This window comes from Acinonyx jubatus, chromosome D1 (genome assembly GCF_027475565.1).
Source record: "Acinonyx jubatus isolate Ajub_Pintada_27869175 chromosome D1, VMU_Ajub_asm_v1.0, whole genome shotgun sequence".
In the NCBI taxonomy this organism is placed as follows: Eukaryota; Metazoa; Chordata; class Mammalia; order Carnivora; family Felidae; genus Acinonyx; species Acinonyx jubatus.
The window spans coordinates 41,541,468-41,557,654 of record NC_069390.1 but is presented as its reverse complement, the minus strand read 5'-3'; the positions used below and the strand labels follow the sequence as shown (position 1 = coordinate 41,557,654).

Below are 16,187 nucleotides of genomic sequence, written 5' to 3'. Positions count from 1 at the left end.
TCCATGTCTACCCTAACACCCAGTCCAATCTATAATCATCTCTCCTTTGGACTCTGGCCTCCTTGCTGGTCTCGCAAATTCACTAGTCGCAGTTGCCCTTCTATCCACCCACATGCATTCTTCACACAGCAAGCTGACAGGATGGTTTCAGAATGTAAAGCTGTTCATGTCACTCTGCCTGATGAAAAACCTTTATCCCTGTTGTTCTAAAGAAAAGGCAGATCATGGGGCACCTGGGTGGCTCAGTCAGTTAAACATCCGGCTGGAACTCAGGTTATGATCTCACAGTTTGTGAGTTTGAGTCCCGTGTCAGGCTGTCTGCTGTCAGCATAAAGTCTGCTTCAGATCCTCAGTCTCCCTCTCTGTCTCTCTCTGCCCCTCCCCCACTTGCACTCTCTCTCAAAAATAAAAAAATAAAAAAAAATTCAAATAAGTGAATAGAAAAGACATCTTTTAAAAGGCGTACAAGTCCTGCCTCCCTCCGTCCTCATTAACCCCATTCTCCACCCCCAACACACACACACACACACACACCATCACTCCCTTCTGCCACAAGGCCTTTATATTCCTCTGCCTGGAATGCCCTTACCCCCTCCCACTTTGCTCCCCCTTCCTGCAGATAACAGCTCAAGAATCCACCTCCTCTAGGAAGCCTTCTCTGCCTGCCTGGTGAGATCCACCCACCCAACCTTGGTAGGGTCTTATAGCACTAGGCAATCTCCTTTGTAGTGTATGTTACAGTTGGCATCTACATTTGTATGGTGATTATTGGAGTATCACTCTCCTCCTCAACCCTGCAGGCTCCACAAGAGTAGGGGTCATGTCTGGCTTTGCTCACTATTATATCCCAAAGTCTAAAACAGCCCCTGACACGTAGTTAATAATTGTTGGTTGGGTGGATGAGAGAGGGGAGGAGAGGTGCCAGGCCCGTTGTAATCATTTAGAGAATGTTTGTGGAATGAATAAATGGGCAGGTTGAGCAGAACCCAGGAGATGACTCACAATACACCTAATTTTCCACCCTTCAGGCAGGCACAAGGCCAGAAAGGAATCTGTTAGGATGCAGGAAAAAGTGATTCCGTTGGGACTGGAAACACTCATCTCCTTGCCCCAGGGCCTGTCTCCTGGAAGTATTGGAGACTTGAATACTTGTACCTGCTTCCAGAACTTAACATGCCTACCTGCTCCATGTCCTTCTTTTCCACACAAGGACCAGCCAGACAGTGAGAGTTGGCCACTGGGAGGCTGTGCAGGGACAGAGAAAACAAGCCTCAGACACTGACAGACCAGGGGGTCCATCCTGACGATGCTATTTACAGACTCTCCATCCCAGGCTCTTCCCCCTGGGGTAGTGGGACCTGTTTCATCACCTGAATGGCTAACTGCCACACCCCAAAATCCCAGTTCAACTTCTTCAGGGACTTCCTGCCATGAACTCCAGGTGCCTTGACACACCCAGCCACAATGCCTAGGTCTCCCCTTCTTTTTCCCCACCCACTCTTCACCTTGTTTTTAAAAGTCAGAGAACTGTCCTTCAACAGGGTTGAGAGTGTCACACCTCAGGCTGCTTTGAGAAAAGAGGAAGAAATAAGCCCTCTGTTTCTAAAATCTAATGTCCAGTCTTTGTGGCCTCATATTGGTCATGTGACCTTGGGCAAGATACTTTACATCCAGTTGATAGGAGGAAACTGAGGCAAAGAGAAGTTTAATAATTTCTGCAGCACAGGGTTGCTATAACCAAAGAAAGGGGGGCCCGGGTGGCTTAGACAGTTAGGCATCTGACTCTTGATTTCAGCTCAGGTCATGATCTCACAGTCACAGGATCAAACCCCACATCGGGCTCTGCACTGACAGTGCACACTGCTTGGGATTCTCTCTCTCTCTCTCTCTCTCTCTCTCTCTCTCTCTCTCTGCCCTTCCCCTGCTCTCAAGTGCATGCACACACTCTTTCTCTCTCAAAATAAATAAATAAACATTAAAAAAAAAAAAAAGCTCCAGGGGCACTTGGGTGGCTCAGTCGGTTAAAGGTCTGACTTTGGCTCAGGTCATGATCTCATGGCTCGTGAGTTTGAGCCCCATGTTGGGCTCTGTGCTGACAGCTGAGAGCCTGGAGCCTGCTTCAGAATCTGTGTCTCCCTCTCTCTCTATCCCTCCCCTGCTTGTGCTCTGTCTCTCTCAAAAATAAACATTTAAAAAAAAGCTCCAAAGAAATTATGGGACAAAAGGGTTTGTATTCCATAACTCCCTGATCCTGAATCAGAAGTGCTCAGGGATGATTCACATAAATAATGACACTTAGCGTAGGGCTTTACAATTTACAAAAGCTGCACCCTTTCAAATCTTTGTGAATTTGTTAATAAATAACCGCGTTAGAATAGGCTCTCAAATAATCTGTCAGACCCTCTAGGAAATGTATGTGCCTCTCCAGTGATGGAGACAAATTAGCTGGAGAGATCTGAGGGCAATGGGGAGGGGCTCTAATAACACCCAAAGGGTACCTAATCAGTCTTTCTTGGAAGACCAGCCTTGACCCAGTCTTTGAACCTAAAGCCATATTGGTGGGGTGTGAGAGCCAATGTGATGGCTCTTGCTGAGAGGATCTCAGATCAGTTGAAACTAGAAGAGGAAATGCCAGCAGAGCAGAACCTCCAGGATGACAAAAGACCACCTCTTACCTGAAGCACTAGACAGTCTCTCTGTCCCAAGCTCCCCCCCACCCCCCGCCATAGGTATGGCATTCCAATCCCAGCACCATGGCATCCCCATATGGGGACCACAAAGGCAATCCAGGAGCCCCAACCTCCAGCCTGTTGGTCAATGCCTGAAGGAACACAGCCCCAAAGCAGCCTCCCCCATTTCAGAAACTCCAGCTGGGCTCACTCTTAGGCACACTGACTACCAAAACCAGAGAGGACAGTCCCTTGCAGAGATAGAATGCTTTCTGTTTGTCCAAGTTCCTCCTTTTCTACCTCCTTCCCCCTTACCACACTCCTGTGCAGTAGAGTTCCATGTGAGACCTAGTATACAAATGAGGGACTACTTACTATCAAAATCCTTTTGAGTGGTGACCTTCCATCCCTGGAGGAGTTCAAGCAGACACTGAAAAACCACTTGTGAAGAGCACTCCCAACCTAAACTCAAACAGCTGCCAGGTTCTGTGGACTCGACTACTCTGATCCGTCTCCCACCTGCTCCTGTTCTGGCAGGTCCTATGTGTTCCCACCCAGGCTCCGTTCCCCTTACGAACAGCAAATAGTTCTGTGTTTCCTACAGAATATTCTAGCAGCTTGGCCTGGACCTGCGCCCCCTGGGAGTTGACCTAACTCCTTTCCCAAACTTTACCACGGAGTTCACCAAACTAAAATAGTCTCTAGAGCCTCAAGCTGCACACTCTCCCACCTTCATACTTTGCTCATGCTGTTCCCTCTGCCCAGAAGGCTCTTTGCTTGTGGTTTGCCCCCTCCCCACTTGCCCAACGTGATCCAGCTTAACTGCCATCTCCTCTGTGAAGTCCTCCCAAATTGTGATTCGTCCCTAACACTTTCTCTACACCTCTCTTCTGAAGCTAATTTCTGTCTTGCGAGGTTTGTATAATTACTGGATAATGTGCCCCTCCCCACCCTGCGAGTCTTTTAAAGGGCAGGATCAGGTGTGAGTCATCTTATTAGCATCTGGCATGACACCGTGCCCACAGCAGGAACTCAGTGAATGTGTGTTGAATGAATTAGTGATGAATCCAGACCCTGAACTGCTGTTCACAGCTTGTATAGAAGTAGTATTTTTCCCAAAAGTGCTCAATAAATATCTGCCGAGTGAACAAACTGAGTTTATAATTATAGACCTCACAGAGACTTTTTTAAATGAGTTATGTTGGACATACAGAGAGACACAGAGACTATAAACAAAAACCCTTTGTACCCACCACCTAGCTTAGAAAAGAAAGCATTACAGACACAGGTGAAACTGCGCAGTCCCGCCCAACCCTGTTCACCTCCTCCCCGCTAGAGAGGCACACTATCCTGATATGGGGGTTTATCAGTCCCAAACTACTACTACCAGCCACAGCAACACATAATAGTGTGAGCAGCAGTATGACTGCAGGTAAGGCTGGGATGTGGCAACAGCGCTTGCTTGGAGCTGAAAGGCGACTCTTATCCTTAGCTTGGGAGAATCTGAATTTTTACTTATAGGTAACAACATTAGAGAGAAACAATATAAAAGAGCAATGCCTAAGTTCACTTAGATTTCTGGAGATTTAAAAATATGATTGCTCTAATGGATATATTTTCATACTAGAAGTTAGCTAAAATGTTACTGTTAATAATTTTTAAGTTGATTTTTCTAGAAGAACATGGGTGTTTGACTCCTATATCGAGTTGTGTGCAATAATGACTAAGCCAGCCAGGTACCCTGAACATGAGTCTTTATTATTTGCACTCCTCACTTTAAAAAAAAAAAAAAAAAAAAAAAAAAAAAGCCTTGAAAGAAAGATTGTGAGAGGCATCCAGATATAGTGATAGGAACACCAGACATCCTAATGCTCTTGGTTTGAGTTACCTTTTCTGAACCATAATTTCCTCATTTTCAAAATGGGATATATATATTTTTTGAATTTATGCCAAGCCTCCTTCCAAGAATATCTGCAGTCAACTTTTTTTGAAGTTGTGAAAAATCAAAAAAATAATAAATATGAGAGCACATTTAAATTATGTAAGAAGCTGCAGGTATATGGTAGTGTTAGAAGCATCAGCAACAACACAATATACGCCACCTAGTAATGAAAAAGAGTAACTGCATCTGGATACAATTCAAACAATTCAGATTCTTGCAAGGACTACTGGACATTTGAGGAAGGCCTCCAATGTAAATGACAAACAAGCAAAAACAGAAAATGAGAGGCAGAAAAAGTTTAAGATTATCATTAATGAGGGGCACCTGCATTAATGAGTGGCTCAGTCTGTTATGCATCCGACTTTGGCTCAGGTCATGATCTCATGGTTCGGGGTTCAAGGCCCACCTCAGGCTCTGTGCTGACAGCTCGGAGCCTGGAGCCTGCTTCGGATTCTGTGTCCCCCTCTCTCTCTGCCCCTCCCCCACTCATGCCCTGTCTCTCAAAAATAAACATTAATAAATACTCAAAACCCATCACTTCTGGATTGTTTTATAGTTTTACTATCATTCATAATCTTGAAATCACTTATGTTTACTGTTTCTGTATAGGAGAAATCCTACACAATCCTATATGATGGTCTACCAAGCATCTTTTCCCAACTCCATGGGACATCGCATTGGGAGCTTGAAATCAGCCATAGTGGGAGTTTTTACACCACAGAAATAGGTAAACACTACAAATCAGTGTTGTCATCCCCCCAAGAGTTAAACATTTGCCAACACACCAACACACAACACATATGCATGTGAACAATGTACACATGTGTATACCCACAACATATATATTTACACACACATGTGTGTGTATTCATACAACAACATGCATAACACTTACCGACATACCACTGACTCTGGGAAATTAAACATATGAAGGTATTAATGAAACGCTAAGTAAAATTAGAAGATAAAGCAGAGACTTCCCAGAAAGTAGGAAAAGAGATGGACAATAGTTGGTAAAAGATGAAGAAATTAGAGAATCAGTCCAGAAAGTCTGAGCAAATAATGAGCTTCAGAAAGAGAACATAGAAAATGTGAAAGAAACATTAAAGGGATAATTCAAGAAAATCTTCAGGAACTGCAAGACAATTTTGAGACTGAAATAGGTTACCTTGCAAAACAAATGAAAAAAAAATAAAATAAAACCCAGGTATTATCGCAAATCTCAGAACACTAAGCAATAAAGAGATGATCCTAAGAACATCAAGTCAAAAACAAAGAAAAGAAACAGGTGACAAAGGAGGGGCAATCAATCAGAATGATAACTGACTTCTCAACAGCAGTTTAGAAACAGTAACTGCTAAAAATGTTTAGGAACAATGATTTCCAACCTAGACCCTATTCCCAAATTCTCTGCCAATCAGCAGTGAGAGTTGAAAAAGACATTTTCCAAGATCTTAGAAACTTTTTTTCAACTCTTCTGTGCATGCACTGAACATTTATGTGCATTAATACTGAGAACCCACTATGTGCCAGACATTATTCTAAAAGAGAAGTGAACAAACAAGGTCCTTGTTCAAATGGCTCTTCTAATCTGAAAATATGAACATGTCAGGTAGTAATCAGCACTCTGAAGAATAGCAGGATTGAGGGCAAGGAGTGCTGAGTGAGAGGGGGCCCTCTTTTACACAGTGCCTGTGAAGTTACAGTTGAATAGAGACCTAAGGGAAGGAATGAAGCCATGTGGATCGCTGGGGTAAGAGCCTTCCCTGCAGAGGAATCAACAAGGCCAGTGGCTCTGGGAAGAGTGTCTGTGAAACCAGGCCACAGGGACTAGAAAGGGTGGTGGGAGACGAACACGGAGGTGGCTGGAGGAGGCCAAGTCATGGGGGCCCTTTGTACTGGATATTTTCCTCTTGTCCCTCCAGACCCACTCTGCACCTTCTCTGCTGCCTGGGAACCTGATGTTCATGGACCACATCAACAGGCTCCCTTGACCTCTGGCTTCCTGTGGGATTTGGCCAATGGAAGGTACCTGCAATAAATCAGAAGGCAGGAGTCTTTACTGAGGGCCACAGCTTCTGTCAGGTGACCCTCCTTGGTTCACCTGCACTCTTCAGACTGGGGGTGGAAACGCCTAATATCTCCCCATGGTTGCTAGCTCCAGGAACTAGCACACAGTATGCCCCGTGGTTTCCCTAAACCCCACTCACATCTTTGTAAACTGTTCCTTTAGTAGATTCTCGCCTAATTCCTCAATGTGAGTGTGACATCTGTCTGTTTTCTGCCAGGATCCTAACACTCCTCTATAGGCTAAGATAAGGATTTTAGATTGAATTCTGAAGGAGATGGGAAGCCACTGGAGGTTTTTGAGCCTATGGAACATCGTGTGACTTACATTTTAGATCACTCTACATGCTGGATGTTGAAAGGACCTCGGTGGAGCTCACAGGTAGAAACAGAACAGTTTAGGGGGCTTTTACACTAGTAAGGGTAGAAAGCGACTTTGGGCTAGGGTGGTTGTAGGAAAGGCCATAAGGGTTCAACTGTGGGCATATGTTGTAAACGTAGAGCCAAGAGGATTCGGTGATCAAGTACCTGTAAGGTGTAAGAGAAAAAAAAAGTCCAGGTTGACTCAGGCTTTTTGGTCTGAGGATGAGTTGCCATTCACTGAGATGGAGATGTCTGGGGAGAGAGCAGGTCTGGGCTGCAAAAATCAGGAGTTCTGTTGGGATTAAACAAAAGTCTAGGTGTTTATTAGGGATCCAAGTGGGGATGTTGAATAGGTCAATGCATACCTAAGGCTGGAGTTCAGGGAAGACCAGATGAAATTACCTAGGAGTTGATATAAACAGAAATGAGTTCCAAGGAGTGAGCCTTTTCTTTGGGAGCTACCAGAGGATGGTTCACCAAAAGGAAGGAGAAAACCAAGAAAGAAGACATGTGAGTATAGGAATCTGACACTAGAGGCTGAAAGAATCCCCATATTGATGAAGAAAGGGGATCCCAGACCTGTGGGTCTTAAGAGTAACCTGTCTGGGGCGCCTGGGTGGCTCAGTTGTTTGGGCGTCCAACTTCATCTCGCAGTCCGTGGGTTCAAGCCCTGCATCGGGCTCTGTGCTGACAGCTCGGAGCCTCCTGCTTCGGATTTTGTGTCTCCCTGTCTGCCCTTCCCCCACTCATGCTCTGTCTCCATCTCTCAAAAATGAATAAACATTAAAAAAAAATTTTTTTTAAAGAGTAACCTGTCTGAATTGGAGCTAGAAGTTACAGGCCTGGGAGGGATATCACCAAGAAAAAGAAAGGAAGTAAACATGCTTGAACATACAAGGTAACTACTAACACATTTTAGGTAAACATATTTACATGAAATATTAAGCATAGAATTACACATACTATATATAAGCATCTGTTATATAAAAGCCACAGAAATGTAAACCTAAAATACTGATTTAACCAAAAACTATAATTACGAGGATTCCAAGGGAAGAGGTATAAAATAAAATGCAAAAAATCCTAGTATAAAAATGTTAGAGGAACTCCACACTTGCATGTATCCCAAAGAACGGAAAACAAGGGCTCAAAACAAGTACATGCACATGAATGTCTGTAGCAGCACTATTTGAAATAGCCAAAAGGTGGAAGCCCAAATATCTTTCGAGTGAATGCATAAATTATGCTTCTATGCAGTGGAACATTACTCAGCTATAAACGTACTGACATGCTACATGAATGAACCCCCAAAACATGATGGTAAGTGAAAGCCAGACATAATAGATCACATGTTACATGAATTCCATTTATTTGAAATATCCAGAACAGAAAGCAGATTGGTGGTTGCCAAGGGTACAGCGAGGCGGGGAGAATGAGGAATAACTGTATGTATGTTTCTATGTATGTATGTATATTATTTGAGAGAGCGTACACATGTGCAAGTTGGGGAGGGACAGAGAGAATTCCAAGCAGGCTCCCCTATGTCAGTGAAAAGCTCAATGTGGGGCTCAATCTCACCAACCATGAAGATCATGACCTGAGCCAAAATTAAGAGCAAACCATAGGCTTAACTGACTCAGCCACCCAGGTGCCCCAGAGTAACTGCTTTGAGTGTGGTTTCATTTTGGGGTGATAAAAATATTTTGGAACTAGACAGGGTGATGTTTGCACATTATAAATATACTAACCACCGCTGAACTGTTCACTTTAAAATGATGAACTTTATGTGAATTTCACCTCAATTTCTTTTTAATTAATTTACTTTTTTGAGAGAGAATGAGCAAGAGAGCAACAGGGGAGAGGCAGAGAGAGGGAGAGAGAATCCCAAGCAGAATCTGTGCTCAAAGCACAGAGCCCGATGTGGGGCTCAAACCCACAAACTGTGAGATCATGATCTGAGCCGAAATCAAGACACCTAACTGGCTGAGCCACCCAGGCATCCCTCTTTTTTTTTTAAAGGAATGTTGTTTAAAAATAAGAAGGCATAGGGGTGCCTGGGTGGCTCAGTCAGTTGAGCATCTGACTCTTGATTTCAACTCAGGTCATAATCTTACAGTTCATCAAGGGATCAAGCCCAGCATCCCTGTCTGCTTGGGATTTCCTCTCCTCTCTGCCCCTCCCCAGCTTGTGCTCTCAAAATAAACAGTAAAGAAAAAAAAAAAGAAAGCATTTTATGTTAGAAAAAAAAACAGCTGAGTTTAAAGTAGTTTCTCTAGACTTCAGACTATGAAAGGGAAGATTGTTTTTAGTTGTCTGGTAAAATACTTTTATTTTTTAAAAGCATGTTTTAATTTTTTTAATTTATTTGTGACAGCAAGAGAGAGAGCACAAGTGGAGAAGGTGGCAGAGAGAGAAAGGGAGACACAGAATTCAAAGCAGGCTCCAGGCTCTGAGCTGTCAGCACAGAGCCTGACACGGGGGCTTGAATTCACGAACTGGGAGATCATGACCTGAGCCAAAGCTGAACGCTCAACCAACAAGCCACCGTGAAATCATGACCTGAGCCAAAGTCAGACACTCAACCAACTGAACCACCCTGGTGTCCCAGAAAAGATGATTTTTAAATGAAGAGAACAGTTGTTGAAGGAAACCTTCAAACCCTAGCTGCTCACATATGGATAGATTTGGACAAATAACATGTACATGCTGATTTCCAACTGTCAGAAAGTTTCATTTAAAAAGGAAGAAATGTCTAAGTCTGAAAGATGGATGAAGACCATATTAAACAGAAGGGGAAGCAGAAAAAACAATTTATTAGACTGATCTATTTTTTAAAAAAGAGATCATAAAGAAAAATCATTAGGGATTATAAAATTCTTAAACTTCTACAGCAAAAATACCACAAACAAGATGGAAAGACAGAAAACATTGGGGAAAATATTTGTAATACGTGTTATAGGTAGGATTAAGAATAACAATGTTCCAGGGGCACCAGGGTGGCTCAATTGGTTGAGCATCCAACTTCCGTTCAGGTCATGACCTCATGGTTTGTGGGTTTAAGCCCTGTGTCAGGCTCTGTGCTGTTAGCTCAGAGCCTGGAGCCTGCGCCTGCTTCAGATTGTGTCTCCCCCTCTCTCTACCCCTCCCCACTTGTACTCGGTCTCTCTCAAAAATAAACATTAAAAAAAAAAAAAAAAAGAAAAAAGACTAACAATGTTCCAAAACAGACAGACTTTATACGGCATGAATAGGCAATTCACAAAAAGGAAAGATTAAATATTCATTAATCAAATAAGTAAAATAGAATAAAATAAAAAACAGAATATCCTTCTTAAACAAAAGACAAGTTTTGAGCCTGGGTGGCTCAGTTGGTCGAGTGTCCAAGTCTTGATTTCGGCTCAGGTCATATCTGTTATGGGATTGAGTCCACACTGAGCTTGGAGCCTGCTTGGGATTCTTTCCCTCTGCCCCTCTCCCCTGCTCACCCTCTCTTTCTAAAATTAAAAAATAAAAAAAAAAATTTTTTTTGAAAGGTACCTGAAGAAATGACACTCATGGACTTTTTGATAATTTTATCAGTAGACTTTTGAAATGCAGTTTGGCAAAATATAAAACATACATGCCAAAGTTCCCATTCCTGGGATTTATCTCAAGATAACAAGGCAAATTATAGTACACAGCACCATGGAATACCAAAATCAAGACATAACCAGCAAAAATGATGAGACGATCTATGTAGTAAGATGCCCATGTACAAAAGTCTTTGGAGTATCTTAACAGGTAGTTACCTGGAGGGATGTTCACCAAATCAATTGCTAAAGTTCTCTGAATGACTCAACTACTGCTACATATTAACTTCATATAATCCTCACAGTAATTTAGAGATTTATTTAGTTTTTTGAGAGAGCACACACAAGCAAGCTGGGAAGGGGCAGAGAATCCCAGGCAGGCTCCACATGGTCAGCGCAGAGCCTGATGTGGGGCTTGAACACACAAACCAGGAGATCATGACCCAAGCCAAAGTGGGACAACCAACTGAGCCACCCAGGTGCCCCAATATTCTTTAGATTTTACCCCCATAGCCTTTGAGTGGCAGAGCTGTTGCTGAAGACCAAGTTTGACCCTCTGTTCACAATTTAAAAGAATTGCAGATGTTTTTACATTTTGTTTACTATATCAAATAAACTCATTTTTTAAGGCATTAAAAACCTCCTACTTGCAGTTGTATTTGCAGTAATTCTGGGGGTGCCTTGGTGGCTCAGCTGGTTAAATGTCCAACTCTTGATTCGGCTCAGGTCATGATCTCGCTGTTTGTGAGATTGAGCCCGGTGTTGGGCTCTGCACTGACAGCATGGAGCCTATTTTGGATCCTCTCTCTGCCCCCTCCTGCTTGTGCTCTCAAAAAATAAAAACCTTAAAAACAGTTGTAGTTAATTGTTGGCTTGATGGTAAGAATCACAAATACACAAATACTTCTTACAATTAGAAAGAAACCTAGGGGCACCTGGGTGGCTCAGTTGTGTCTGACTTCGACCTAGGTCATGATCTCACAGTTTGTGAGTTCAAGCCCCGCGACAGGCAGTGCTGACAGCTCAGAGCCTGGAGCCTGCTTAGGATTCTGTGTCTCCTTCTTTCTCTGCCCCTCCCCTGCTCATGCTCTCTCAAAAATAAATAAATGTTAACAACAACAAAAAAAGGAACGAAATCTATACATGCTTTGAAACATCAAATGTCCCACCTACTATTAACTAGTTTTTGGTCCAGAACCATCAATACCCAACATCTGCATAGCTACCTAGGGATTCCAAGGGATTGTGCTGGGAGTTACCTTGTTTTACTTATTCATCACTCTTGGAAATATTTGCCTTACTCGTCAGTTTGATTCTTGGTTTATGATGGTTAGTCACTTTTAAGACATGAACATGAACACAAAGGATGAAAAACTTAACACCAGGTAAGAATTGGGTAAAATACTGAAACAGACGGTTTCCAATTATTAGAAGGGGGACTGAATCAGCTTGCATACCCAGCATAGAGCACACAATACCGGGTAGGTGAACAGATCAAGTGCTCTGAAGAACAAGGCAAGTCACTTGGTGTCTGTAACCCCAGAGCACAGTACTCAAAAGGCAATCGATGCTAGCTGATACCAGTCTCTTGAAAAAGGGACTTCACCTAATAGTGTGATTTCAAACACAACTTTGATTATTGCTTAGGGTAAACCTTAAGAAAATAGCTTATTCAGTGTACCTATTTAAGTGATACACACTTAGAAAACAGGCAGTACATAAAAATCACCCACTTTAACGTTTTCTGAATTCTGAAGGAGCGTGGCTCCATATACCAGCCCGACGTACAGCTTATCATTTACCTTACAATCTTTAACAACTCACTCATGGTTCCAGACTTGCCTCTTTTAAACAGGGATACCCACATACCTCATTAGGTTAAGAATTAAATACTCTGAAAACACCCAGCTGAGTGTTTATTTAACTGTCCAAAAATTGCAAGGCTTAGTGACCTGGGTTCATCTCAACAACAGTTCTTCTGGCTCCCTGATTCAGATGAACCGTGCTTACTGTTACCTGAATCCCTTCTTCACCTTTAAGCCTTACCAACAAGAATGGGATCAAATTATCAGGTCTTCCTTAGGACCCTTCATACTAAAGATGTTCCTCCTGCAGAGAAACTTTCTTGTGCATTTCTTAGTAGACTGCCACATACACTACCGGGATAACATTCCTCACAGGTCTACCTCAGTCTTAACATCAAACGTACCAAAAATACTTAGAAACATTTTTGCCATGACATCAAAACAAGTCACTGCTTTCCTAGTTTCTTCCAGTTCTGCCACTCCCTCCCCCATTTAACCACCCACAAAGTTATAAACTGCTCAGCTAGTTGAGCAGTGAAGGGATGAATAGATGGGTGCTATCTCATTGCTCCCCGCAAAATCACACTTCTCATTGTGCTACAACACTTCCACATCAAAAAACCAATACGTATGAATTGATGATATATATACTTCTAGGGAAAGAAAATACAAACTATGCTTCTTGTTCGACAATGATTTTATTGCTTGAGCACATGGTCAAATTTATGCAACCAGGGCAGAGGCTGTGGATGACTCGCTGAAAAGGAAAAAAGGAGAGGGAAGAAGAGTTGGATTATTACAGGTCCCCCATATTTATTCACAGACTCTAACACCTAGCAGAGCTATTTTCAAACAGCTAAAATAAACCACAGATACATAAAATGCACCAAAATGCCAAGGTTCCTCAATTATTGTGTTTAAGCATGAGGAACAAAGATGCTCACTCATCTAAGGGAGAACCGGCCAACATAAGGAAAAACCCTTTTAGTGAAACCTGTGAATGTTTGGAAATTAACCATCATAATGGGCTATCTATGCAAAAATGAAGACAACATAAAAACAAGGAGCAGAGCTAGGAGCTGAAACTTTACCCACTATCTAGAAGTGATTCAAAGGGCTTATTCATGTTTTAAATCAGGGGTCTGCAAACTATGGCCCTTTGCTAGTCTTTGTAAATAAAGTTTCAGTGGAACACGGCCATACCCTTTTGTTTACGTATCGTCTATGCTGTATTCCTCCCAAAATGGCAGAATTGAAATAGTAGTTGACCACATAGCCATGGCCTAAAACATTCACTAACAGGCCTTTTACTATAGTTGCTACTGTGTTTACTATATGGCTAATGTCCGTTCTTATTAACAAAAAAGGTTAATACTTACTATTTCCAATTTGGGGGGAGGACTCGTTTGGTCTTATAATATCGAGCCAACCGGTGAATACGGCTCTCGATAAGAATCAGTCGGAATTTAGCATCCTTATCCTAAAGGACAAATTATAAAGATTTATTCTTATCCTAAAAATAAAAATCGACATAATTTAAGAAAACTCCCTCAAAACAATAATCAAATATTTTAACAAAAGAATGTATAGATACCATGCACTTTTAAGTTACCCAATGCCCTGTAATAGAATCCTAGGCTAAGGTTCATGTGGCTAGATTAAATCCTTAAGGGAATTTAAGGCGCCCCAAAATTTTAACATGAATGATTCGCAAAACTGTGCAAATAAAATAAAACTCTGCAAATAAATAACTCAACATTTTCAATCAAGTGATATACTGCATCTAGAGGAGCCAAAGCCACCCACCTCCTGCCAGTCTTTGCTGGTAGAATTTTTATTTCAAAGCAACTGTGGTGTCACAGTTTGTGTTTCAAGCCTCTTTAGGAAATTCAAATCAGATGCACTACAGTTTATTGAAACTCATACAAACAGTTCCATTCTCTTACTTTTCTGTTCCTCTCAAGATGCTTTCGAACAGCAACAGCTTTCTTAATCAAATGGTAGAGGTCCTCAGGAAGATCAGGCGCAAGTCCTTTGGACTTAAGAATTCTCAAAATTTTATTGCCTGTCACAAAACGTACTTGTGCAACACCATGGGAGTCTCTCAGGATCACACCTGAAAAAAACAGTAATATAAATCCCCCCCGCCAAACACAGAACTGAAGCATGTGATGTCAAGGCTCTGAGATCAAGTCATTACCCACGTTTCCTCTGTGAAACAGGGTTCCTTTTGTATCACAGAAAAACAACATGAGAATGCATGTAAAGCTCACTCAGACATCCAAGGTTGGTTTACCCAGCACTAAGGAAAACCGTTCTGGAGGAAACTGCCAATGCTGGTGCTTATCAACAGAGTGAACTTGATGGATTATAAGCCACCAAAGAAATCAGTGAGATTCCCACGTATATTTGCTTAATAATTGAACTTGGATCAGACATTCTTCTGAGAACTTTACATACATTATTAAATCTCAAAATAGCACCATCTGAGTATTTTACAGTTTATTATGTATTTCCTATTTTGTGTGATACCTCTGGCTAGACTAATTAGTTGCACGGTGCCTCAGTTTCCTCAACTGTAAGAGGGAGAAAACTTCACAATCATTTGAAAGTACGGCAATCAGAATTACGTGAAGTCATTATATATAAAATGTATAGAACCATTCAGCCAGGAATAACTAACTACCTAGCGCATACTAAGTACTCATTAAATTTTGGCGAGCATTTTAACAATTTTCCCGTCTTCCAAATTAAGAACTTGAGAGTTCAATAAACAAACACTTGGCCGCGGTTATCAGCGGTAAAGCCAGGAAAACCAGCAAAAAGTTTTTAAAGCACGTATGCGACACGTTTACCCCCAGCGACTTTTTCAGCAAGTTACACGAAGGCAGGCGGAAGGAGCTACGTTATATATATATATACCCACCGATTTGTGAGGGAGTCAGGCCCTTTTTGGCCAGTTTGTAGATCTGCTCCTTCACGTCGTCGGACGTCAACTTCAGCCACTGTTTAGGGAAAAGAAACTTGCCTTAGAAGGAGAAACCAGGGATGGTACCGAAGCACAGAGGTCTTTACCACCCTCCAAGAGGAGCTCCTCACGCACACATGGCCCCCACGCCTCGGTACCGCTTCTCCCGAGCGACGGATAGTAGCACCCCTCCCCGACTTCTCCCGTGTCTCCGCAAGCTACTTACGGTGGGCACGCTGCGGCGGTAAGGCAGAGCCGACTGGGACAGGCCCTTCCTGGGGAAACAAAGTCTCGGAATAAGGTGGTGGTGGTGGCCAGTGCCACAATAACCTACAACATCAACCCCCTCAATTCGCTGCCCACACGCCCCCCTTTTCCCCTCACCCCGCGGCCCGAGCTTTGCAACCCGCTCAGAAACCCGAGCTCACCCGGGAGCGTGCATGCGACCCATGATGGCGGCGGTCAGGCAGCAAAAAAGAGAGCGAGGGTAGGAAAGCCGCAGGAAGCTACCCAGCACACAGGAAGTGACCTCCCATACGCCCACCCTTTTCGCGTGCAGGAGGCGGAGCTACGCTGCGTGACTCCCGGCGTCCCCTGGCTGTATGTCCCGAGATGCATTTCAGAGTTGTGCCCCACGATTCCGCGAGGTGCAGGACTACGTATCCCGGCATGCATCGGTCTTTAAGGCGGCTTCTGGCCAGAGCGGGAAATTAAGTGCGCCGTGAGACTTTCTGGAAGAGCTGTCAGCGCTAAAAATGTACAGGTTCGAATCCCCGACTGGGAGTGAGCGTGGAGCAGCTACAG

The 16,187-nt window shown here is 43.0% G+C and overlaps 1 protein-coding gene across 1 annotated transcript; it reads right to left on the bottom strand.

Moving 5' to 3' along the window:
- Positions 1-13,094: 13,094 nt before the first annotated feature.
- Positions 13,095-15,920, bottom strand: RPS13 (ribosomal protein S13). Its single transcript, XM_015074999.3, has 6 exons — positions 15,812-15,920; positions 15,610-15,658; positions 15,342-15,420; positions 14,362-14,531; positions 13,795-13,895; positions 13,095-13,172 (listed from the first exon to the last, which is right to left on the bottom strand). The coding sequence occupies exons 1-6, from the start codon at positions 15,832-15,834 to the stop codon at positions 13,139-13,141; spliced, it is 456 nt and encodes a 151-aa protein (XP_014930485.1). The 5' UTR covers positions 15,835-15,920; the 3' UTR covers positions 13,095-13,138.
- Positions 15,921-16,187: the final 267 nt, after the last annotated feature.

What these genes read in the sequence shown, in the direction of transcription:
- RPS13 (XM_015074999.3), bottom strand. Translation starts at nt 15,834, where the DNA reads ATGGGTCGCATGCACGCTCCCGG. An exon ending in ATCTTGAGAGGAACAGAAAA is followed by an intron (nt 13,896 to 14,361) that starts GTAAGAGAATGG and finishes TTTGTCCTTTAG; the next exon opens with GATAAGGATGCTAAATTCCG. An exon ending in CTCCCCCCAAATTGGAAATA is followed by an intron (nt 13,173 to 13,794) that starts GTAAGTATTAAC and finishes TTTCCTTTTCAG; the next exon opens with CGAGTCATCCACAGCCTCTG.